General features: G+C 46.1%; 1 protein-coding gene across 2 annotated transcripts in view; it reads right to left on the reverse strand.

The window, feature by feature from the left end:
* Nucleotides 1–25699, reverse strand: part of dcbld1 (discoidin, CUB and LCCL domain containing 1) — a 173691-nt gene that overhangs the window by 14627 nt on the left and 133365 nt on the right. For both annotated transcript variants that reach the window (XM_085997338.1, XM_085997337.1), the window contains 3 exons: nt 23271–23372; nt 22590–22677; nt 20621–20664 (listed from right to left, as the gene is read on the reverse strand). In XM_085997338.1, the coding sequence (XP_085853464.1) occupies nt 20621–20664; nt 22590–22677; nt 23271–23372 (234 nt within the window). The remainder of the gene's footprint in view (nt 1–20620; nt 20665–22589; nt 22678–23270; nt 23373–25699) is intronic.

The following is a 25699-nucleotide window of genomic DNA, read 5'->3' on the forward strand; positions in this document are numbered from 1 at the left end:
AAATATTCATCAATGATATTGAGGAAGTATACGTTACAGGATTGTGTGGCAGGGGCAGTTCCTTTAGGGGGCGTAATCGGTCAGGGTCCGGTCCAATTACCCCATCTTCCACCACACAGCCGAGGATACAGAGACGGGTTGTGTTGAAGACACATTTGTCTTCGTTGTAGGTTAGATTCAGCTTTAGGGCAGTTTTTAAAAATCTCGCAAGATTTAGATCGTGGTCTTGCTGGTTGTGCCCGCAGATAGTGACATTGTCCAGATAGGGGTAGGTAGCTTGTAGTTTATTCTCGTCAACCATGCGGTCCATCTCACGTTGGAAGACCGAGACCCCATTTGTTACCCCGAAGGGCACTCTGAGAAAATGGTAGAGGCGCCCGTTAGCCTCGAAGGCGGTGTATGGGCGGTCCTCCGTTCTAATGGGGAGCTGGTGATACGCGGATTTGAGGTCGATAGTCGAGAAGACTCGGTATTGCGCAATCTGGTTGACCATTTCTGATATGCGGGGTAAAGGGTAGGCGTCCAGCTGGGTATAAATATTAACAGTCTGGCTGTAGTCAATTACCATCCGTTCCTTTTCACTATTTTTAACTATGACTACTTGGGCACGCCACAGGCTGGTACTGCATTCAATAATGCCTTCCCGCAGCAGTCTGTCCACTTCCGCCTTGATAAAGTGTCTGTCTTCCAGACTGTACCATCTACTTTTGGTCGCTATGGGCCTACAGTTCGGAGCGAGATTAGCGAATAACGAGGGCGGGCTGATTTTTAAGATTGATAGGCCACAGACTGTGAGTGGCGGCTGGGACCCGCCCTATGTTAGCGTGACACTTTCGTGGTGGCACTGGAAGTCCAGGCCCAAGATTACATTAACACAGAGTTCCGGCATCACGAGGAGTTTAAAATCCTTGTAGTCCGTGCCTTTTACAGTCAGTGTTACCACACAGTAGCCCAAAATGTCCGAAGTGTGGGGCTTAGCAGCCATAGCAATTCTGCTCCGTGTAGGGGTTACCGTTAATGAGTGCCGCCGTACCAGGCTAGGGTGGATAAAACTCTCGGTACTCCCACAGTCAATTAAATATTTCATTAAATTCCCGTTTACCTGTATGTCCATCATGGATTTTGTCAACGGGTGTGGCCTGGATTGATCCACCGTGATCGAAGCCGCTGTTGGGCCCTGGGCGGCCGTTGAGTCGGGAAAAGATGGCGGATCCCAAGATGGCGGCCCGCACGGCACGCACGAGGCGGTGACGGAGTTGGAAATCGGATTCCCCCTGCAGACTTTGCTAAAATGCCCCTTTTTCTTACATTTGAAGCATGTAGCGTCCTTCGCTGGGCATCGTTGTCTGGGGTGCTTGGCCTGGCCGCAGAAGTAGCATTTCGGGCCTCGAGACATTGCCGCTGTAGTAGGACTCCTGGGTGAACTTCTGTGTGGGAACTCCGGCGGTGTAGAGCTGGTCTGAGACCTGGATGGGGAAGATGGCTGATTCCAAGATGGCACCCCCGCGGCGCACACGAGGCGGTGAGGGCCACATGGCCGGAAGAATAAGAGTCAGAGTTTTTCTGGGCCACGTCCAGCGATCGCGCAGTGGCCACTGCCTTTTTTAAGTCCAGGATCTCCTTCTCCAGCAGTCTCTGCCGGATATAATTCGATTTGAGGCCCGTGATGAAGGAATCGCGGACCAATTCGTCAGAGTACGCGTTGGCCGTCACGGCCTTGCAGTTACAGTCCCGGACCAGGTCCTTTAGGCCCTGTAAGAAATCGTCCATTGATTCCTCTGGTCGCTGCCTGCGTGTAGCCAGCAGATGTCTGGCGTACACTTCGTTTACCGGCCTCTGGTATTGGGCCTTCAGGATAGTGATGGCCTCCGTGTAAGAGGTGGCGTCCCGGATGAACGAATAAATCCGATGACTTACGCGAGTAGTCAGTAGACTCAGTTTATCTACCTCACTAGCGGATGAGGCCCCCGCGAAGAGTTCGAAGCATTTGAGCCAGTGTCCAAATTGATTTGATGCTTCAGCAGAATGTGGATCCAAGTCCAGACGCTCTGGTTTTCGGAGTCGATCCATCCTAGTATTCTTTAGTGATTAAAATTGATGGGCCTTCAATAACCACAAAACTAGAAGTTATAGTCTTAAACAAGTTGGCTTTTAATCACTAAGATCAGAGCTAACATCTCAACACGCCGACTGGTTCACAGGAATGAGTCATACAGATCCTGGGATCTTTATGTAAGAGAAGTCAGGGGCGGAGCCAAGACCTAGAACCTCCCAGGTTAGTCGGGAAAGAGGAAGTGAAACTATACACAGTGGGGGAGGGTAATATACATGAATGCAAAACGAATACAGGATCAAGACAAACAGATTTCATTACAGCCTCGCTAATCCTATCACAACTATCACTGATAAGGCCATCTCTGATCATTTCCTTGTATCGCTCTCCACCCACATTCCCCTTCCCCCTCCCAACCCCTCTTCTTTGTGTCTGCCCCTGGAAAAAATACTCTCCCTCAAGTCAATTACCACTGCACTTTTAATTTCCAAATTATCGAGCCTTTGACCCACAATTTATCGTGACATTTCTGCTAAATCATGCCCTTGTCCCCATTAAAACCATTACTCTCTCTCTCACTCTAGTCGTTTCCCCCAGTATACCCATCTCTGCAGATCTGAGTGTTTATGGTGAACAAATGGTTTAACCATCCATTGGCAGATCTGGCTGGAACACGTAAACCATCATCGGGTCCTGCTCTTCATTGCTAAAACTACTCACTATTCAAAGATCATCCTGGAATGCAAAGATAACCCCGAGCTTACCACAAACCGTCTTCTTAAACCACCCTCCCATGCCTCCTCCACCCTCACCTCCAACAACAAGTGCGAGGAGCTCATGGACTTTTTTGGTCACAGAGATAGAGACCATCCGGTCAGCTGTCTGTCATTTCCCTCCCTTCCCTTAGCCCACCGGGCCAAACTTCCCCTAATGTTCATCGCTGCCCTAGCCCTGAACTCTCATCTTTCTTCAGATTCTATCCCACCTCCTGCATTGCTCTCTCCAAGCTCACCTTGTCCAGGAGACCCACTTCCTGCTCCCTCAACCCTATTCTGACCAAAGTGTTGACCACCCGACTTCCCTTCCTGGACCGCATGTAAGCGGACATTGTTAATGGTTCCTCTCTTCAGGTACTGTCCCCCTCCCCTTCAAATCTGGCATCATCACCCCTCCCCTCAAAAAAACCCTCTTTCCTTGCAAACCACTGCCCAATCTCCAACCTTCCTGTCCTCTCCAAAGTCCTTGAACTTGTTGTCACCTCCCAAATCTGTGCCCAACTTTCGCGCAATTCCAAGTTTGAATCCCTCCAATCAGGTTTCCATCCTACCATTGTACTGAAACAGCCCTCATCAAGTTACAAGTGACAATCTATGTAACTGTGACCATGGTAAACTATCCCATCTCATCCTTCTCAACCTGTCTGCAGCCATCGACACAGATAACCTTACCATCCTCCTCCAACACCTCTCCTCCGTCGTCCAGCTGGGTGGAACTCCCCTTGTCTGATTCCATTCCTATATATCGAATCATAGTCAGAGAATCACCTGCAATGGCTTCTCTTCCCTTTCCTGCACCGTTACCTCTGAAGTCTCCCAAGGATCTATCCTTGGCCTCCTTCTATTTCACATATATTGGCCCCTCCACTGGCTCTGCTTTGTCACACTGCTTGTCCGACATCAAATATTGAATGAGCGAAAATTTCCTCCAACGAGATATTGGATAGACTGAAGCTATTGTTTTTGGTCCCTGCCACAATCTCCATTCCCTGACCACCATTTCGATCCCTGGCAACTGTTTGAAGTTGACCCAGACCATTTGCAACCTTGGTGTTGTGTTTGACCCGGTGTGATATCCGAGTAGTAAGGTCAGAAACTGAGAGAAGCGAGATATAAGGAACAAAACCCAACTGTTTAATTACCCGGTGTCGCAGAGAAACATCTCTTACAGGCTGCAAGCAAAACACATAATTCTTACTGCACGATGGCAAGATGGAGGATTCACCTCTGAGTCATACCCATAATGCAATGCCACGTTACCTTAATAACTGGTGTACCAGGACATTGACTACATGACCCATTACCTTAAACACTGGTGAATGTGATAACTTAATCTTTGGCTCCACCTGGTGGATAACTTAAGCATTACATCCCAGATTACTATATCCCTCCCCTCTTAAGTTGAACATTAAAGTCTTAACAACATTCTTAAAAAGTCCCATAAGGAAACTCCTTTAACGATAGTCCATACTGAACGAATCTAGCAGGTCGTTATCAATCTCCCTGGCAGCTTGTGAGACCTTGGTGAACGTCTTACAGTCAAGTCCCTGCTTGGTTGTGGTAGAGCCACCTGCTGCTCCTGAGCAGTACTCAAGAGTATCTGACTCTGCTACGATGGTTTCCTCTTGCCGAAGGGGTCCAGATGGAACTGGCTCTGTTCGTGGTGGTGGTACCACCGATGCATTTGGATAACTGGGGGCCAACTTGTCCTCCGACATCTCCTCTGGAACCTCCAGTTCGATTTCCCCTTGTCTGGTCAGTATCTGATCTACATGTCTGCGTACTACCTGACCAGTTCCCACCATGACCGTATGTGATACTGGACCGGTCATTGAGTCGATGACGCCAGGAATCCATTTTGGACCATAACTGAAATTCCTGGTAAGGACCGTATCTCCTTCTCCAAAACTGCGGCTCTTTGTCCTTCTGCCATGGTTCTCCTTTTGTTTGATTTGTCGGTTTTCCACCTTCCTTTTTAGATCTGGATGAACCAGGTCAAGAGTGGAGCGTAGTCGACGTCCTAACAACAGCTCAGCAGGAGAGAGTCCTGTGGTAGATTGAGGTGTGATTCTGTAGCTGAACAGAACTCGTGACACCTTGGCTGCCAAACTCCCTTCCGCACTTTTTTTCAATCATCTCCTTAAATGTTTGTACGGCTCTCTCCGCAAGTCCATTTGAAGACGGATGATATGGAGCTGAGGTCACGTGCACTATGCCATTGTTTCTCATGAATTCTTTTGTTTCTGTACTCACAAAACACGTGGCATTGTCACTTACTACGATCTCCGGTAGCCCTTGATTACTAAAACTCCTACGCAGGCAGTCTATAGTAACAGTAGATGAAGCAGAATTTACAGGATACACATCCATCCATTTGGAATGTGCATCAACGATTATGAGGAACATCTTTCCCATGAATGGACCTGCATAATCTACATGTAATCTTCTTCATGGTTTATCCAGCCACTCCCAAGGGTGGAGAGGAGCCGCTGCTGGTGACTTCCTGTGTACTTGACAAGTGCTGCATGTCTTGACTAGATTTTCTATCTCCTCATCTAGCTTTGGCCACCACAAGTAACTCCTTGCCAAGGCTTTCATACGCGAAACTCCAGGATGACACTGATGTAGTTGCCCTAGGATAGACTGTCGTGCTGGCTGTGGAATAATCACTCGTGCTCCCCACAACACGCAACCATCCTGCACACTCAGCTCTGTCTTCCTGACACTGTAAGGTATGAAATCAGTCCCTTCCGGATGCTGTGGCCAACCCCTCATCACATATTCTCGGACTCTAGACAGTACTGGATCTTTACCGGTCCATATCCTTACTTGTTCTGCGGTCACAATTGTCGTGTCCGTGTCCTCCAACATTAAAACTCTGTCCTCTGGAGCTGCATGGATAGGTGTACCTGGCAATGGAAGACAGCTCAAGGCATCTGCGTTCCCATGGTACTTGCCCGCCTTGTAAATGATGACATACTCATATGCCCTCAACGTCACTGCCCACCTCTGGATCCGGGGTGACACCAACTGTGGTACTGCTTTCATTTCATTAAAAAGAGATAGAAGAGATTTATGATCGGTGCATATGGTGAATTTCCTGCCATATATGTACTTGTGAAACCTCTGTAACCCAAACATTACTGCTAACCCCTCTTTATCTAACTGGGAATAGTTTTTTTCCGCTGGTGTCAGAGTTCGAGACATAAACCCTATTGGTCTTTCTGTTCCATCTTCCAAGCTGTGTGAAAGAACCGCCCCCACCCCGTAAGGTGAAGCATCACAAGAGAGAATGATGTCTTTCTCTGCATTGTAGTGAACCAGTACATCCAAGGACAGCATCAGTTTCTTGGACTGTTCAAATGAAACCCTCTGTTCCTCTTGCCACTGCCACTGTGTCTCCTTGCGCAGAAGTTTGTGAAGAGGTGCTAACACTGTTGCCAAGTTTGGTAAAAATCTGTTATAATAGTTTAGCAGTCCCAGGTAAGCTTTTAACTCAGTCACATTGGTAGGAGCTGGGGCCTCCTGCAGTGCTTGTACCTTCTCCTTGATTGGATGGAGCCCGGTGGCGTCCACTCTGTGTCCCAGGAACACGGCCTCATTCCCCAGGAAAGTGCAGTTACTCCTCTTGAGCCATAACCCAGCCTTATCCAATCTTTGTAGTACCTCTCTCAGAGTGCTCAGATGCTCCTGGTCGGTTCTTCCCGTCACCAGAATGTCATCCAGATAGATTGAAACATGTGGGATCCCTTGCAGTACACCCTCGATAGTCCTCTGGAAAACAGCTGGACTAGATGAGACACCAAATGGTAAGCAGTTATAGGTAAACAAACCCTTGTGTGTATTTATGGTTACATACTTCTTGGATTCCTCATCTAGTGTAATCTGCAAGTATGCATGACTCATATCCAGCTTCGTGAATTTCTTCCCTCCAGCCAGGTTTGCAAAGAGATCCGCCGTTTTGGGAATAGGATACTGTTCTAGTTTAGACACCCTATTTACAGTCAATTTGTAATCTCCACAGAGTCTTACCGAATTGTCCGGTTTTAAAATAGGTACAATGGGAGCTGCCCATTCTGAACATTTCACGGGTTCCAGAATGTTCTCTCTCAAAAGACGGTCAAGCTCAGCCTCTACCTTTGGTTTCATAGCATACGGCACAGGTCCCCCCTTAAAGGTATATACATTACAATTCCTCCCTTTTTAGATTAACAGTACCATAACACTCATTTAACAATTAAATATCAAACTAATTACAATTAACACTTTTAACATGCAACATTAGCTGAAAATAGTCTATTTATATATTCAGTCTTTGGGGAGGCTTCCTGATCCTTTCTGGATAGCGCCTTTCCCAAGTGTCTTGCTCTTGGTGCGGAGGCGATTCTGGCCCCCTGTCGTCGGTTGGTTCATCAGCTTCCGATGCGACTGTTTCTGGGGTAGATGCGACCTGTACGTCGGGTTCATCACCAGGTACGTATGGGCGAGGCATGGGGTTGACTTGTTCCTGTGACTCTAGGATCTGGTCAGCATGGCATCTCACGATGCTCTCCCCAACGTCCACTGTGTACATTAGTGGGCCCTGCCATGTGCATATCGTTCCTGGCTGCCATTTTTCTGTTCGGTAGTCGCGGGCCAAGACTGGTTGCCCTACATTGTAGCTCCTTGTTGGCTTCTCATGGATGTGCTGGAATTGCTTACTCTCAACATCTCTTCGTACGTTTGATCTGAGCAAATCCAGGCGAGATCTTAACCTTTGGTTAAAGAACATCATGGCTGGGGCCTGGTTGGTGACTGCATGTGTCGCATTCCGGTAGGCGAACAGGAAATTGTCCACCTTGTGCTGCAGCGGAACGTTGTCATTGTACATAGCCTTTATTGCCTTCTTAAAGGTTTGTACGAACCTCTCAGCCAATCCATTTGTGGCTGGATGATACGGGGCGGATGTGTAATGCCTTACCCCATTCTTTTTCAAGAACCTCCGGAACTCTTCGGACACAAACTGTGGTCCGTTGTCGGAGCAAATCTGTTCTGGCAAGCCATTCCTGGCAAAAATGGTCCGTAGGACTGCAATAGTTTTCTCCGTGGTGGTGGAGGACATTTTGATGACCTCAGGCCATTTCGAGTGCGCATCCACGGCTATTAAAAACATTGGGTCCATGAATGGACCAGCAAAATCAATATGGACCCATTGCCATGGAGATGAGGGCCACTCCCATGGATGTAGAGGGGCCTGTGGTGGTGCATTTTGGACTTTCTGGCATCCTGAGCAGCTCTTGGTCAGGTCCTCGATTTGTTTATCGATTCCCGGCCACCACACATAAGCCCTGGCTAGGCTTCTCATTTTTACCCTTCCCAGATGACCCTCATGAAGCTCATTGAGCAATCTATCCCTTAACTTGGGTGGAATTACCACTCGGGATCCACACATCAAGGTCCCCCGGCACACTGACAGCTGTTCTCTCCTTGTCGAGAATGCTGGCAACAGTGAGTCGCCATGTGCTGGCCATCCCTTCACCGTCAAATCATATACCTGAGACAGTGTCGGGTCATTTCGGGTTTCCTTTTCGATACAAGCGTTAGTTACCGGTAGGTATTCAACTATAGTCGAATGGAATATTTCGACAGGATCCACTGCTGGTGCTTCCTCCGCAGTAGGCAGTGGCAGGCGTGATAGCCCATCAGCATTTCCATGCTGTTTCGTGCCCTTATATTCAATCTCATAGTGGTGCGCCCCTAGAAAAAGTGACCATCTTTGTAGTCATTGCGCAGTCATCACCGGAACGCCCTTCTTCGGATTAAAAATGGAGACAAGAGGCTGGTGATCAGTCAGCAAGGTGAATTTCTGCCCACGCAGATAGTGATTGAACTTTTTCACTCCCCACACTAGGCTGAGGGCCTCCCTGTCAATCTGGGCGTAGTTACGCTCGGCTGAGGTTAGTGATCGTGACGCAAAGGCTATTGGCCTCTCTGAGCCGTCCGAGAATTTGTGCGACAGCACCGCTCCAATGCTGTATGGTGACACATCACATGCCAACCGAATTGGTAATGCCGGGTTGTAATGGGCCAGTACCTCTTTCGATGTGATTAGTGTTTTGCTCTTCTGGAAAGCTCGTCTACATTCGTCACTCCACTTCCATGGCACCCCAGTTTGCAGTAGGGTGTTCAGTGGGTGTAGTATTGTCGACAAATTTGGCAAGAACTTATAGTAGTAGTTTACCAGCCCGAGGAACGACCTCAGTTGTGACACATTTTCCGGTGCTGGAGCCTTGACTACTGCCTCAATCTTCTCTGGGGACTTATGTAACCCCTCTTTATCGATAACGTGGTCACAATACGAGATCTGTTTTCTAAAAAACTCGCATTTGGGGCGGTTAGCTCGGAGCCCATATTCCTGCAATCTCGTGAGCACCTGCTCCAGGTTGGCAAGGTGATCAGTCATTTTCGCCCGTGACCAGGATGTCGTCCAAATAACACTGGGTCCCTGGGATCCCTTGCAGGACTTGTTCCATTGCCCTCTGCCAAATAGCTGGAGCTGATGCTACCCCGAATACCAGCCGGTTGTATTGGTAGAGACCTTTATGGGTGTTGATTGTGAGGTATTTTTTTGATGCTTCTTCTACCTCCATTTGCAGATATGCCTGGGCCAGATCAATCTTAGTGAAGCGTTTCCCTCCAGATAGCGAGGCGAAAATATCTTCAATCCGCGGAAGTGGATACTGTACGGTGTGAAGGACTGGGTTCACTGTTACCTTAAAGTCCCCACAGATGCAAACCTTCCTTGGTTCCCCAGGCGTACTGCTCAACGACTTTTTCATCACAGGGACGATGGGTGTAGCCCACTCGCTCCAGTCTACCTTGGACAGTACACCTGAATGTTCCAGACTCTCCAGCTCTGCTTCGACGGCTGGGCGGATCGCATAAGGTACTGGTCTGGCCTTAAGAAATTTTGGGCTTGCGTTTTCTTCAATTTTAATCGTCGCTGTCATGCCTTTTAGTGTTCCAAGTCCTTGCTGGAACACTTCTTTCGCGTCAGTTAGGATCTTTGACAGTCGCCCAGGTGTGACGTCGTCATCCTTTTCGTCAGCCACAGTCAGTGCCTGTACGGAATGCCAATCCAGTTGTATTTTCCGGATCCATTCATGTCCCAGTAATGGTGGTCCTCCATCTTGCAATACATACAGGTCTAGTTTTGGTGTTTCCTTACCATTATATATAACAGTCACCCTTATTTTTCCTTTGGGGTAGACTTTTTGCCCCGTGTACGTCTTCAAAATCATTTTTGTGTCTCTCAAGGGTATGTGTGAGAATAGCCGCTCGTAGTCCCATCGGTTTATGACTGTTAGGGCTGATCCTGTGTCCAATTCCATCTTTTCCTGGACTCCTGCTATCTTGAGAGTGACCCAAATGGTTCGGTGATCCTCCGTTGTGATCACATTATGTAGTTTCAGACAACTCAGTTCCCTGCTTTTGGAGTCGTTATCACTCTTTTGTTTGTCTGAACCATTCTCCGTCATCTTATGTACCTTCTTGTACTTTTCTTTGGTAGGTTTCTTTTTGCTGGTTTTCTTTCCCGACCTGCAGACTCGTGCTATGTGTCCTACTTTTCCACACTGTCTGCACACTTTGTCTTTGAACCAGCAATCATTCTGGTCGTGTGTTGTTCTGCCGCAGCGATAGCACTTCTCTGTTCTATATGACATTTCGTTTGTGCCATATTCTTGCGGTCTCTGTTGTTTCTCTGCAGCACCCCGTGCTGCTGCTTCATATGATACCGCAATGCTGAAAGCCTTTTCCAGCGTAAGGTCCTTTTCAGATAAAAGCCGTTTCTGGGTTCCTTCACTTGAAGCCCACACACAAACTTGTCCCTTAAGGTATCTGCCAGCCCCGCTCCAAACTGGCAGTGTTTCGATAGTTTGCGCAGTTCTGTTAAATAATCAGCATTGCTTTCATCCTTATGCTGGTTCCGTTTGTGAAACTTGAATCTTTCTGCTATCAGCAGCGGTGTGGGGTTTAAATGTTCCTGTGGTATTGTTACTATGTCTTCAAAACTCTTTTCCATTGGCTTCATTGGGGTTACTAGATTTCGTAATAAACCATACGTCTTTGCACCCATTAAATTTAACAATACCGACGCTTTCTTGTCATCTGACACCTTATTTGCCTTGCAGTATACCTCTATTCGTTTGACATATGTAGTCCAATCTTCGACTTCATTGTCAAATGCGGTGATACTGCCATTCTTCGTCATTTTGGGTGTGGTTTAAAATGGCGTCTCCCAATGGCTTAAAATGGCGTCTCCCGCGCTTTCCTTCCTCCCCTGCTGATGCCAACGCCGCTCCCGGCAGTTCTCGTGGCAATGGCGGCGCCCTGTAGGTTTCACGCGCTTCTCCTGCGCTGCTGCCAATGCCGTTCTCGGCGGTCCTCGTGGCAATGGCGGCGCCTCGCGGGTTTCTGCGCGTCTCTCTCTCCCTCGTCGACGCTGTTCGGCCCTTTGCTGTTCCGCTCGGTCGGGCTCTAGCCCGCTGCTGTCCGGGAAGGGTCTGCGCACTACCTGTTGCCAGCCCGTTTCGCTGGACCACCTCGACTGGAAAGCCAAGCCTGCTCTCGACAGCCTCCCCCACAATTCTCGAGTCTCTGCTGGATGACTGGACGGTTGTCCGTGGTCGACGCCCGAGTCTCTGTCCTTGACCTCCAATCCACTGATCTCCAGGAACGAATCCCCGGGAGGTGATGCAGAGAGGTTCGAACTTGCCTTGTCGCCAATGTTGTGTCCGTGTATAATAAGACACAGACTGCAGGAGAACGGTACAACAGGTGTTTACTCAACGTGGCTCACACTGGAACTGATCTGTACAGATTACTACTCAGTGCTATATACAGGTGTGGTCACTGCCGGTACTGCAGTATACATGAGCTGTAAAAGATAGTTCCCCCCTTAAAGGTATATACATTACAGTTACGCCGCATCCTGTATCCACTTCAAAGTTGACCTTAGAATCATTTACTGTCAGTTGCAAAGTGATAGGATCCACTTTTGGAATGTTCTCTACCATATTATGCATTATGAACATGTCGTCTTCTTTCTCAGCTTCTCCGCTGATGTGATGTGCTCCCTGTTTTTTCACTTCTCTTCCTAGGTTTTGCTTTCCTCCTCCTTGTGGTTTGTATTCCTCCATGGTTGCTTTTGCCCTGCATGCACGTTTTATATGTCCTTTTTTTCCCCACACTTGTGGCACTTTTCCTCCAGAAACCTGCATTCCCTCGCCAGGTGATCACCATTGCATGTATAACATGCCTTTACATGCACACGTTGTGGTTTCTGACAACTTGTGCACAACAACCTGACCTGCAACTTGCCTTGTAGCAGCCCAGTCGGAACCTTGTATTTCTTTTACATCTCGGTTCGCTGTCTCTATGGCTTGAGCAAGTTCCAACGCTTTTTCATACGTAAGCCCAGTCTCGGACAATAATCTCCGCTGCATTTGATCATCCATTATCCCGCAAACTAGCCTATCTCTCAGCATGTCTTTCAGGTTGTTGCCGTAATTGCAATCGTGTGCCAATTTTCGCAACACCGCTACATAATCCAATACAGTCTCTCCCGGTTTTCTGTTCCGTGAATTAAATTTGAAACGCTGTACAATCTCACTTGGTCTGGGATTGAAATGGTCCTTCAGCAAGGCCACTAAGTTAGCAAATGTTCTGTCTCCAGGCTTTTCAGGACTGCATAAGTTTCTCATTAAACTATACGCCTGACTTCCCACGGAAGTGAGCAAAATAGCTCTCCTTTTTCCGACATCATCTATATCATTTGCTTCAAAGAAATGCATCAGCAACTCACAGTACTCATTCCAGGTCTGTGTCTGAACATCAAAAGCAGAGATCTTTTCTACCGTAGCAGCCATGATCCTCTATTCAGTGCTCTTTGTTTTTGTTTCTTCTTCAAGATGTGATCTGTTGATCCTCGTCGCCAATATGTGATATCCGAGTAGTAAGGTCAGAAACTGAGAGAAGCGAGATATAAGGAACAAAACCCAACTGTTTCATTACCCGGTGTCGCAGAGAAACATCTCTTACAGGCTGCAAGCAAAACACACAATTCTTACTGCACGATGACAAGATGGAGGATTCACCTCTGAGTCATACCCATAATGCAATGCCACATTACCTTAATAACTGGTGTACCAGGACATTGACTACATGACCCATTACCTTAAACACTGGTGAATGTGATACCTTAATCTTTGGCTCCATCTGGTGGATAACTTAAGCATTACATCCCATGTTACTATATCCGGAGATGAGCTTACGCCCCCATATCCGTTCTATCACCAAGACTGCCTACTTCCACCTCCGTAATAGCGCCTGACTCTGACCCTGCCTCAGCTCATCTGCTGCTGAAACACTCATCCATGCCTTTATTACCTCTAGACTTAACTATTCCAATACTCTCTTGACCGGCCTCCCATCTTCCACCCTACATTAACTTGTGCTCATCCAAAACTCTGCTGCCCGTATCTTAACTCACACCAAGTCCCGTTCACCCATCACCCCTGTGCTTGCTGATCTACACTGGCGCTTGGTCCGACAAGGCCCCAATTTAAAAATCTTCATCCTTTTTTTCAAATCCCTCCATGGCCTCGCCCCTCCCTATCTCTGTAACCTCCTCCAGCCCTACAAGCCTTCAAGATCGCTATGCTCCGCCAATTCTGGCCTCTTGCACATCCCTGATTTTATTCGCTTCACCATTAGCGGCCGTGCTTTCAGCTGCCTTGGCCCTAAGCTCTGGAATTCCCTCCCTAAACCTCTCCGCCTCTCTACCTCTCTCCTCCTTTAAGATGCTCCTTAAAACATACCTCTTTGACCAAGCTTTTGGCCATCTGTCCTGCTATCTCCTTCTATGGCTTGGTTTCAATTTTTTTTTGATAACGCTCTTCACAGAAATCACAGAAATCACAGAAACCCCACAGTGCAGATAGAGGCCATTTCGGCCCATCGAGCCTGCACCGACACATGTCCCACCCGATCCCCGTAACCCCTACACCAACACATATCCCACCCTATCCCCGTAACCCCACGTATTTAATCCCCCTAACACTAAGGGTCAATTTATCATAGCCAATCAACCTAACCCGCACATCTTTGGACTGTGGGAGGAAACCGGAGCACCCGGAGAAAACCCACGCAAACACGGGGAGAATGTGCAAACTCCACACAGACAGTCGCCCGAGGCCGGATTCGAACCCGGGTCCTTGGTGCTGTGAGGCAACAGTGCTAACCACTATGCCACCGTGCTTGTCTTGGGACTTTTGCTATGTTAAAGGTGCTATATAAATGCAAGTTGTTGTTGTTTTAAAAAGTGCAGAGTCCTTCATTTGTATCTAGAGATGGTAAATAAAGGGCATAAATTTAAGATCACTAAAGAATGAAGAGCGAGGTTAGGAGAATTTTTTCTTGCACAGAAGGTTCTTTAGACTTGAAACCAGAAATAATAGTGGAGATAGAGAATCCAGAACAAAATTAGATAAATACTTGCAAAGCAAAAAATTTAAAGGGTACAGCGAAAGGGCAGGGGACTAAGTGGATGGCTCTTTCGGAGAGCTGGCACAGGCGTGGCTGGCTGAATGACTTCCTTGTGCTGTAAAATTCCATGATAATACACACGTAAGGAAGTAATGTTGAACTTAGTTCGGCCACAGTCGGACTGTATGGTGTACAGTTTAGGGCACTCTATTAGAGGAAAGACATAAAAGCAATGGGAAAAGTGTTGCATAGATTCACTAAGATGTTACCAAGGATAGAAGGTTATAATTATTTTAAGCAGTTAGGGCATTTTTCACTAGATTTAAGAAGGGGCAGTCTGATTAAGGTCTTTAAGATTATTAAGGGTTACAATGGGCTAAATAGAAATAGATTCTTTACACTTGTCAGTGAAACAGGAATGAGGTGGCACAAATTTAAAATAATCACAGAAGGAATTAAATAAAGGACTAGAAATTCATTATAGCCCAGGAATGTGCGGTATAATTAGAAAAGTTGGAGAATTAGCGCCAGGCACTAATATGCTTTAGACAGCACGCAAAATTCATGCTCACTGCTCAAAGAAATGATTGGAGCGCTAATTCAAGTCTTTAAGCCCAAGTTCATTAGCGTTACACTCAAAGGGTCAGTGTGGAGGGGAGCGGGCAGGTTGGGGGACCTCCTCGTAGGACTGCTCCTGGGCCTGGCCAAAGTGGCCATCAACAGGTCCAGGCAGCAGGCAGTCGAGGGGGTCATTCGGCCCAACTGCCTGCCTCTCTTCCGCAGTCACGTTCGCGCCCGGGTGACCCTGAGATGGAGCACGTGGTATCCGCCGGAACACTTGAGGCTTTCTGCGACCGGTGGGCATCACCCCCGGCAACAAAATTTTAATTTAAGTTGTTAAATTTCATTTAATGTGTTTTCTGTTAAGTTACAGTTTATTTGTTTATGGTCTATACCAAAAGAGTACACTCAAATGGTGGGCCAATATCAGGTACAGTCTAATCGCAAGTCATGATTGCCACAGGCTTTTTCCAGTTCTTAAAGGGAAGGTTCATTGATGCTGCAGAACCTCAATCTCAGCATTGCTGGTTGTGCAGCTGCCTCAGCAAGTGGCAGCAGGTCAAGGAGAAGGAGCCAGAGGACTGACGCAGCTGTACTCATGGCAGATCCACACCCCATGGAGAGAGCCCGCAGATCCTGCGATCAAGCATTGGAGGCGGTGTTCACTGTGGAGAGACGGAAGGTGGTGCTCTGCCCGGCAAGTGGCAGGAGACCCTCGCCACAAGTCTTCCGCACCATGTGGCGGGAGGTAGCGCAGCATGTCTCGGGTAACACTGTGGTCCCCAGAACCCACACACAGTGCAGGAAGAAAATTAACGACCTCACTCAGGTGGTCAGGGCGAGTCAATGTTTCAACAAATGCTACATACCACCATCTGAACCACAGCCTTCACACACTGCCCAAAGCACCACACCCCCAGCACTCACCCACCAACAATCTCCACCTACTAACACTCACACCCACATCACACACCTTGCACACAATGAGAGCTATTCAACTATGACAGGCACATCACCCAAACACACTGCTCCACACTCACTCACAAACTTTCCTTTCTCTTGCAGGCCAAAGTGGCTTACAACAGGAGGGAGCAGGAGCCAACAGGTGGGGGACAAGCCTGAAAATAGAATGCTGCAGATTATTGGGAGGCAGGTGGTGGGCGCCATGGCCACCAGTGACGTTGACCCCCTTGGGGACAACGACGGTATGTTCATCCCTACTCCTTCTTCTCACATCCCACTTACCCCTCACCCCACAAGTGTTTCGCTTTATGCATGCATTTCTCCCCTCACCTTAACCCGACTCTTGTACCTTTATGCTTTCAGATAATGAGCAAGCACCTGAGCAGCCTAACCCCGAGGGCAGCAGAGAGAGTGAGGCGGAAGAAGAGGAGGAGGAACACACCACATCACTGCCTGTCTCACCCGCAGGCACCAGCTCAGATATTGGCACAATGTGTTCTTTAGAGGCTAGTATAGTAGCGGGATCTGCACAAGGTGAGGCACTGGGACGAGTGGGCTGCAGCAAGGCCAGGGAGAGAGAGTAGCTCGGGGGCCAGCTCCCCGGAGGGCAAGTTCGCACACGAATTCTGCTGTACAGGACTCAGATGATGACCTCGATGTGGAGGAGTTTAGAAGAAGGGTGATGGGCATGCACACGGAGATGATAGGTGCAATGGCAAGGGTGTCCGAGAGCCTCTCAGCAATGGTAAGGAGAGTGGAGGAGTCCACTTCCAACATTGCACAGAGCTCTGTGCACACCACGGAGCCCATCATTTCCAGTCTACAAAGGATGGTAGACTCCCAGAGAGACCGTGGCGACTCAGACTCCCAGACCTGATGCCGCGTGTGATGGGCAATCTGGCAGCTTCCATTGCAGCACAGGCGGAAGTGACGGAACGTCTTAGTGCTGTAATGCAGTCTATGCTTGGTGGCGTCCAATCTCAGACTGCTCTAATGCAGTCTCAGCTTGATGACATGCAAGCTCTGACTGCTGCCATCATGGCTGGGTGAACCACCATCGACCGGGGCTTTCATGGTGTCGCAGCAGGCCAGCAATCTGTGATCCGTGATCCAACAGATTGCTAGGGATGCTGAGGTGCTGCCCTGGGGGAGTGGCAGTGGGTCAGGAACCTGCTGTCCTCTCTCAGGATGACAGTATTCCTGGTCCCACCACTACCACTCTGCCATTGCCCTTGTTGCTGCCTGTAATCAGCCAGCCCAGACTGCTGCCATGGTGCAGTCTACAGCCAGGCCTTCCAGGCCCAGAGCTGGTCGAGCATGTCTTGCAAGGCCATCTTAAGTCTCCCGCACGGACACTCGGCAGCTTTCCACCAGCCCTGCTGCAGTCACTGGGCCAACACTTCATAGGAGCACTAGAGTAGGCAAATTCACAGTAATGAGAGGCACTAAGGGATTGCACAAGGGTGAATAGTTAATATTGTTGTAAATACGTACTAACTGATTATTGATAAATGTAATAATTCAGTTTGAATAATTTTGTGTTGTGTCTCATTTCAGCTTTGCGCTGTGAAATGGCCTGCAACAGGGATGGAATGATCGGGACATGGTGAGCAACGGGGATCTGGGGTTAATTCATTGGAATCGCAATCTGATGAGGCGATCATGGACCACCCTTCCAAAAGGCCAATTGAGTGGCTGCCTCCTCCCTCGCTCCTGTTCCTCCTCCTCCTTAGGTGGTCCCACAAACATTTCTCCTACTGTACAGAGCCTCTGGGACCTCCTGGATGCAGCGATGGACGGCGAACTGTGAGGTGTTAGCTATGTCTCCTGTTGCAGACTGGAAGGATCCGCTGGCAAAGAAATTGAGGGTAACGGTGACCTTGACTGCCACAGAGGGAGCTGTGGTCGCCCTGATCTGAGGCTGGAGGTCTGGTTGCAGGAGGTGGCAGAGTTCTGTGACCACCTCCTTGGTGAAGTGGAGCCTTCTAATGCACTGCTCCTCGCTTAATTGGAGGAAGGAGAAGTGCTCTCGGAATACCATCAGAGGGTAAGGCCTCCTGTTGAGAGCCCTGATGGCCCTCCTCCTCCCTCTGGGCACATGTTCCAGTCTTTCTCGCTGCCTCCGCCGTAGATCCTGGAGGGCGAGGTCGACTGCCAGTACAGCCCCCATTAATGTAACCAAGTGTAGCACTTTGATTTTTTAAAGAATAAATGTAGCTACTTTTTAGTTGCCACAACATTGGGATACTAAATAACATTGAAATTATGGAATGAGACTGTTACACTATGTGAAACTGACAAAGCACTGAAACTCCTAACCTACAGCTGCGACTCATTACTGATGATCCCTTTAAATAACATCCCTGAAGCCGGCTGTTTCCTCCAGGCGCTAAGGTAGGTGGCGACAATCAATTTCGCAGATCGGGTGGCCAGTGAGCGTTGCACACTCACTGATGTCACGATCCACCTGGTGTTGAGGCTCCCAGCGGTAACTGTTAGTGGCAGCACTGATGGGGGGTTTGGTGTGCGGCGTTGGATTTGTCTCGCTCCGACGATAATGGTCTTGCGACCAGTTAGCGCCATCTGCTGGCGCTAACGGGAGATGCCCTAAGGTACCAAAGTTTCCCTCCAAAGAACTTACATTTATATAGTGCCTTTCATGATGTCAGGATGCCCCAAAATGCTTTACAGCCAATGAAGTACTTTTTAAATGTAGTCACCATTGTAATGTAGGGAAATGCAGCAACCAATGTTCCCTGTAAGCTGCACTTCGTTCTGCGCGGCCGGTTTCTTTTAAATGCACGGTCCCTTTAAATTTTTGCGCATGCACGGTATTTACAATGTAAAAGCCGGTGAGCAGCCTGTGCGGGACCTTTCAGATTACTGCGCGTGCACCTTAGCAACAACATTGGCAGCAACCAATTTGCACACAGCAAGGTCCCACAAACAGGAATGAGATAAACGACCAGATAATGTCTTTTTTAGTGATGTTGGTTGAGGGATGAATATTAAAGGTGAGGTTAAAAGAAATTATTTATGCAGAGGTTGGTTAGAATGTGAAATAACCTGCCACAATCTGTTGTTGAAGTTCATAAATTTGTTCAAACAGAAATTAGACAGTTGCTTGAAGAGAGAAATATTGAAGGTATGGGGAAATGAGCAATTTAGGTGGCTTGTGGAGAAACTTGATGTGCCAAATAGCTTGTTTCTGTGTTGTAATGTTCTCTGATTCCATATTGAGGCTGTGCATATAACCAGCAAATCTTTACCAAGCTGATCAAAAAGTAGCAAATCCCCCCAATGTCTAATTGCCCACATTTCTTGACAGGAAATGAATTAGGAAAACCCAGGTGACCCAAAAAAAGTGCAGATTCCTTTAACCAATGGAACACTCAAGCCATAAACTCAGTCCTCAGCATGTAGACAACTTTATACTTATACTTGGCAAGTAAGCAGGCAGCCAAGCTGCACCAAGAGACACATGCACATCACCAGCAGCCAGATCAATTTATGCAGAAATTGCTTAATATATCACAAAAGACTACATATTGTCAATGAACTAGTGGGTCCCAAAACATATCAGAGCAGCAAAAGAAAATTGCAAAGTGTTACAGGGTCTTTTGATGTATAGGTCAATACTGAATACTAGACCAGGATGAATGGGGACTTGTGTAAATTTCATTATAACCATTACGTTATTCCAAAGACGAGCAAAAAAAGCCAGTTACTTCCTATTCGTAAAGTTACAAAACATTCTTTGTTTCACTGTGCATCTCTCCTTTTAGATCTCTCTACCCTATAGTTACAGTAGCTTTTGATTACTTTCTGTCCTAGCTGCGAGATGTGTGTCCTAGTGCAACATGTTCCCCTGATGCTATGGCTGAGGTGGCAACCTGCATACACAAAACTTAAAAAACACAAATGTACAAAATACAGCTGCACAAACTGTCCTTGTATTTTTAAATTCCACCAAAATCTTTTATTTAGCTTACGTCTGCACCAAGTTTAACTTCTCCCCACAACTCAATATCAAAATCTGCTAAATTTACAAGCTGTGCTCAAATGGTTTCTTAATTTGTTGGTTCCCAGTAATGTGAATGGCGAATGCTAGCTGCAGAGAATTCTAGCAACAATTTGTCATTGCTTGCAAATATTAAGCTGATCTACTAGGGAAAATTTAAATATTTTCTCTATGAAATATGTTAACGGCAAATTTATTAGCAACTATATGTTTTTGGCTAGTGCTGAACTTTGTAACAGTGCAGGTTTGTGGGTCACTGCAGCTTTATCATGCTTATTTTACTCAACTCAGTGGTAGCACTCTCACCTCTGAGTCAGGAGGTTGTGGGTTCAAGTCCCACTCCAGAGACTTGAGCACAAAATCTAGGCTGACACTCCAGTGCAGTGCTGAGGGAGCGCTGCCTGTCTTTCGAATGAGACATTGAACCGAGGCCCCAACTGCTCTCTCAAACGTAAAAGACCTCATGGCTATATTTTGAAGAGAAGGGGAGTTCTCCCTGTCTCCTGGTCAATATTATCCCTCAACCAATATCACTACGAACAGATTATTTGGTCATTATCACATTGCTGTTTGTGGGAGCTTGCTTTGCGCAACTTGGCTGCCGCATTTCCTACACTATAACAGTGACTACATTTCAAAATTACTTCATTGGCTGTAAAGAGTTTGGGATGTCCTGAGGATGTGAAAGGCGCTATATAAATGTAAGTCTTTCTTTCTAACCTGTTTTTTGACTGGAAGTGCCATTAGAATCTTCTGTCTTCTTGCTGCAAGATAAAAGTAATGATCAGAATTGAGATAATATAGTGCAACAGCTGACTATAAAAATGCATGCTTTTTAGAAGCCAAGAAACCCAAGATACCAACTCAATTTCTACACACTATTTTGCAGAATATCTAACTAAAGAATAATAACAGCCAATTATATGTTTCTTTATTGCCTTACACAAAGAAAGATAATTTAGGTCAAGACTAAAGATCTGCCTAGACCTAAAAAACAGCGATATGCTCTCCTGGAGAGCCTTTCCAAGAGAAGACTTTTAAACTGCCCTATCATACACAGTTAAAGTGATAATCCATGGAAGAAATTAAAAAAAATAAGAACATAAGAATTAGGAGCAGGAATAGGCCATATGGCCTTCGCGCCTGCTCTGCCATTCAATAAGATCATGGCTGATCTTCGACCTCGACTCCATTTTCCCGCCCGATCCCCGTATCCCTTGATTCCCCTAGCGTCCAAAAATCTAACTATCTCAGACTTGAATATACTCAATAATTCAGCATCCACATCCCTTTCGGGTAGAGAATTCCAAAGATTCACAACCTTCTGAGTGAAGAAATTCCTCCTCATCTCGATCTTAAATGGCTAACCCCTTATCCTGAGACTATGCCCCCTAGTTCTAGACTCTCCAGCCAGGGGAAACAACCTCTCAGCATCTACCCTGTCAATCCCCCTCAGAATCTTTTATGTTTCAATGAGATCACCTCTCATTCTTCTAAACTCCAGAGAGTACAGGCCTAATCTACTCAATCTCTCCTCATAGGACAATCCTCTCATCCCAGGGATCAATCCAGTGAACCTTCGTTGCACCGCCTCGAAGGCATGTATGTCCTTTCTCAGATAAGGAGACCAAAACTGTGCACAGTACTCCAAGTGTGGTCTCACCCTGTACAATTGTAGTAAGACTTCCTTACTCTTGTACTCCCACCTCCTTACAATAAAGGCCAACGTGCCATTTGCCTTCCTAATTGCTTGCTGTACCTGCATGCTAACTTTGTGTTTTCTGTACGAGGACACCTAAATCTCCCTGAACACCAACATTTAATAGTTTCTCACCATTTAAAGAATATTCTGTTTTTCTATTCTTCCTATCAAAGTGAATAACCTCACATTTCCCCACATTATACTCCATCTGCCACCTTATTGCCCACTCACTTAACCTGTCTATATCCCTTTGCAGGCACTTTGTTTCTTCCTCACAGCTTATTTTCTCACCTAGCTTTGTATTGTCAGCAAACTTGGATACATTGCACTTGGTCCCTTCATCTAAGTCATTAATATAGATTGTAAATAGCTGAGGCTCAAGCACTGATCCTTGCGGCACCCCACTAGTTACAGCCTGCCAACCAGAAAATGACCCGTTTATCCCTACTCTCTGTTTTCTGTCCATTAACCAATCCTCTATCCATGCTAATATATTACCCCCCAATCGGTATGAGCCCTTATCTTGCGTAGCAACCTTTTTATGTGGCGCCTTATCGAATGCCTTTTGGAAATCTAAATATACTACATCCACTGGTTCCCCTTTATCTACCCTGCTAGTTACATCCTCAAAAAATAAATTTGTTAAACAGGATTTCCCTTTCATAAAACCATGTTGACTCTGCCTAATCATGTTATGATTATCTAAGTGCCCTGTTATCACTTCCTTAATAATGGATTCCAGCATTTTTTGCTTCTTTGGGGACTGGGAGGAGGGGACAGGAAAAATGAATGGAAGCAAGAATGTATATATTTGGTTGTGTATCAGCATATAAAAAAATAACTGATTTACTCGCCCACTGTAGAGTATACTCCTTCAGTTGATTTATGAAGTTGTAAAAAAAAATCTACTTAACTTTAGAAATAGTAATTGCAACTTACAGTCTTAAAAATTCTTGAAAATGTAAATTCCCAATATCAGTAACTTACTTTCTTAAATTCTTGAAAATGTAAATTCCCAATATCAGTAGGGCTACAGAAAGTACAGTCGGAACCACAATAGCTACGAGCCTTATTCCTGAATTAAGAAAGAAGAAAAATGGGTAAATTACACAATTCCTTCCAGCACAATGGATCTGGTGGTTGGTGCTATTTTTTTTCTTAATTACAGCTTCACAAAAAACAGTTGTCTTACCAAAGCAAGGAGCACCAGCAAGTGTCCTTTAAGTATAAACCAAACCAGCAGCATCTCTCTACCAGAACATATGCTAATGATTCAATTTCTTATTAGTTCTATAAATTTTTAACCCCACAAATTGTCAATTTTATTTGATGCAACAGCAAAATGATTATTAGGCTCTGAAATTTTGCTGAGGTTTTACCAGTCCCTCTACTATAACTCTGGTAAAACTCCCAGGCAAATGATGTAAACATTTGCTTACGCTGCTTCCCTTAGGGTTCTGTTGGTTGCCTGCTGGAGTTACAGTGGGAGACTGGTAGAACCCCAGCAGAATTTCAGGGCCCCTGTCTCTAATTTTAACAGTAAAATGACTTGAGAAAATCCATTATATATAGGGGAAGTGTATCTATATTACAAACTCCAATTCAAGCACAAATCCTTGATTAGTTTGATTAAAATAAACAAAGCAAGTGATTACAGTAATATCTTACCACAGTTTATATCCTTTGTAATTATAGGGTCTGTTTTGTTCACATTTTCTTTTTCCAGTATATCTATATGACGAGTAGGTTTTTGTTTATTACCTGTAATTGCTGAAAAAAATAATTGTCTTATGAAAGGAATATCTATTTAACTGCATTATTTCTCAGTAATCAAATGCAGATCACTTTAACTTGCAAGGATTACATCGCATCTTTTAATCGGTCAGTGCGGACAACACCACATATCCATTGCTTTGAAACAAAGGATAGTCACGTAAGTGATTACAGCAGTGATATTTTTATTTTATTTAGCTCTTTCCTCTGCCCGTTAATAGCTAGCCCCCAGAGTACATGGTCTCTACAGGGATTCCTGGTCTGACCGTCTGCCCCTATGTCCTCCATTTTATCTGGTTTCTCTTTGATTTCTGCATCTCGTCCATCTCCCCAATCTCCTCCTTTCTCAGCTGCAGTCTATTGCGTCTAGGAGATCTCCAGAATGAATTCAAAGGTCTTGCTCCCAAAGAAGACTTCATTCCCAATCCACCATCGGGGAAATGAAAACTTAGGTTACAGTTTATTCCTGATAATTCAAAGATCTTTATGTGCTAAAAAAATGAATTATCCAATAATTTTAAATAACACAAAGTAGAAATTTAGTGTTAAATCACAGAAAGTTAACATGCAGGTACAGCAAGCAATTAGGAAAGCAAATGGTATGTTGGCCTTTATTACAAGAGGATTTGAGTATAAGAGTAAAGACATCTTATTGCAATTATATAGGACCCTGGTGAGACCACACCTGGAGTATTGTATACAGTTTTGGTCTCCTTACCTAAGGAAGGATATACTTGCCATAGAGGGAGTGCAACGAACGTTCATCAGACTGGTTCCTTGGATGGGGGGATTGTCCCATGAGGAAAGATCGAGTAGACTAGGCCTATATTCTCTAGCGTTTAGAAGAATGAGAGGTGATCTCATTGAAACATACAAAATTCTTACAGGGCTTGACAGGGTAGAGCTGGAAGGATGTTTCCCCTGGCTGGGGAGTCTAGAACCAGGGGTCACAGTCTCAGAATAAGGGGTCAGCCATTTAGGACTGAGATGAGGAGAAATGTCTTCACTCAGATGGCGGTGAATCTTTGGAATTCTCTACCCCAGAGAGCTGTGAAGGCTCAGTCGTTGAGTATATTCAAGACAGAGATCGATAGATTTTTGAATATTAAAAGGGAATCAAGGGATATGGGGAAAGTTCAGGAAAGTGGAGATGAGGTAGAAGATCAGCCATGATCTTAATGAGTGGCAGAGCAGGCTCGAAGGGCCAAATGGCCTACTCCTGCTCCTATTTCTTATGTTCTTATGTTCTTAAAAGTCAAATATCATCTGAATTAAGAGTAGAAAGTGTCTAATTTTATTTAAATCTAAAACAGCTTGCATTTATATAGCACCTTTAATGTAGCAAAATGTCCCAACTATAAAATATTGTATTAGAAACTATATATGCATTAGAAGAAAATACAGCCAGAAATCTTCCTATCCAATATTATCATTGGATCACTGAATACACATCAAGTTGTTATATCTGGTAATTAAAAATAAATGGGTTAAACCTTCGTTAAAGTAGTGGACACATGGATTTGAGATGAACACATTAAGTATTCGTATGATAATATTGAACGGAGTAATTTCCATGGCTGATTTTCACCTAACTTTCATCAACTTTAAGGGGTCGGCCATTGAAGACCGAGATGAGGAGAAATTTCTTCACTCAGGGTGTTGTGAATATTTGGAATTCTCTACCCCAAAGAGCTGTGGAGGTTCAGAGTATATTCAAGACAGAGATCGATAGATTATTGGACTCTAAGAGAATCAAGGGATATGGGGATAGTGCAGGAAAGTGGAGTTGCCATGATCTTATTGAATGGTGGAGCAGGCTCGAGGGGCCATATGGCCTACTCCTGCTCCTAATTCTTAGCATCTTTCATTTTTTTAAATAAATTGATGAGTTAATATTCAGTGGCACTGCACATGGGGAGTCAAAGCCAAGTGTGGTATCCAGGTGGAGCAGGGTCAGAGGGCAGGGGGTAATTGGACCCTGGAAGCAGAGAGGGAGGGGGAGAGCGAGAAGAATGGAAAGGGGAGAGGGTACATTAGAGAGGCATGGGAAGGGGAGTGAAAGGGTAGGAGAGGAGCATGGGAGTGCAGAGGAAGGCAAAAAAAGGGGGGAAAGAAGGGGGAGAGGAGAGGGAAGAGGTGGCAGTGGCATCAATTAGACGCGTGGTTCTAGAATGTCATTCCAATGGCGGAGGGGAGGAGAGGGCATGGGGAAGCTACCCTCCCCTCCCCCAGACCTGGGTAGGGTTGGAAAGAGAGGGAGTTTGTGCGAAACTGTCCTTCTGCCCTCCCCACCACCACATCCTTCCTCCAGGCCCTCATTTGGC

The sequence above is a fragment of the Somniosus microcephalus genome, chromosome 9 (assembly GCF_052327205.1).
Source record: "Somniosus microcephalus isolate GS21.2 chromosome 9, FLI_Smic_1.0, whole genome shotgun sequence".
NCBI classification, from domain to species: Eukaryota; Metazoa; Chordata; class Chondrichthyes; order Squaliformes; family Somniosidae; genus Somniosus; species Somniosus microcephalus.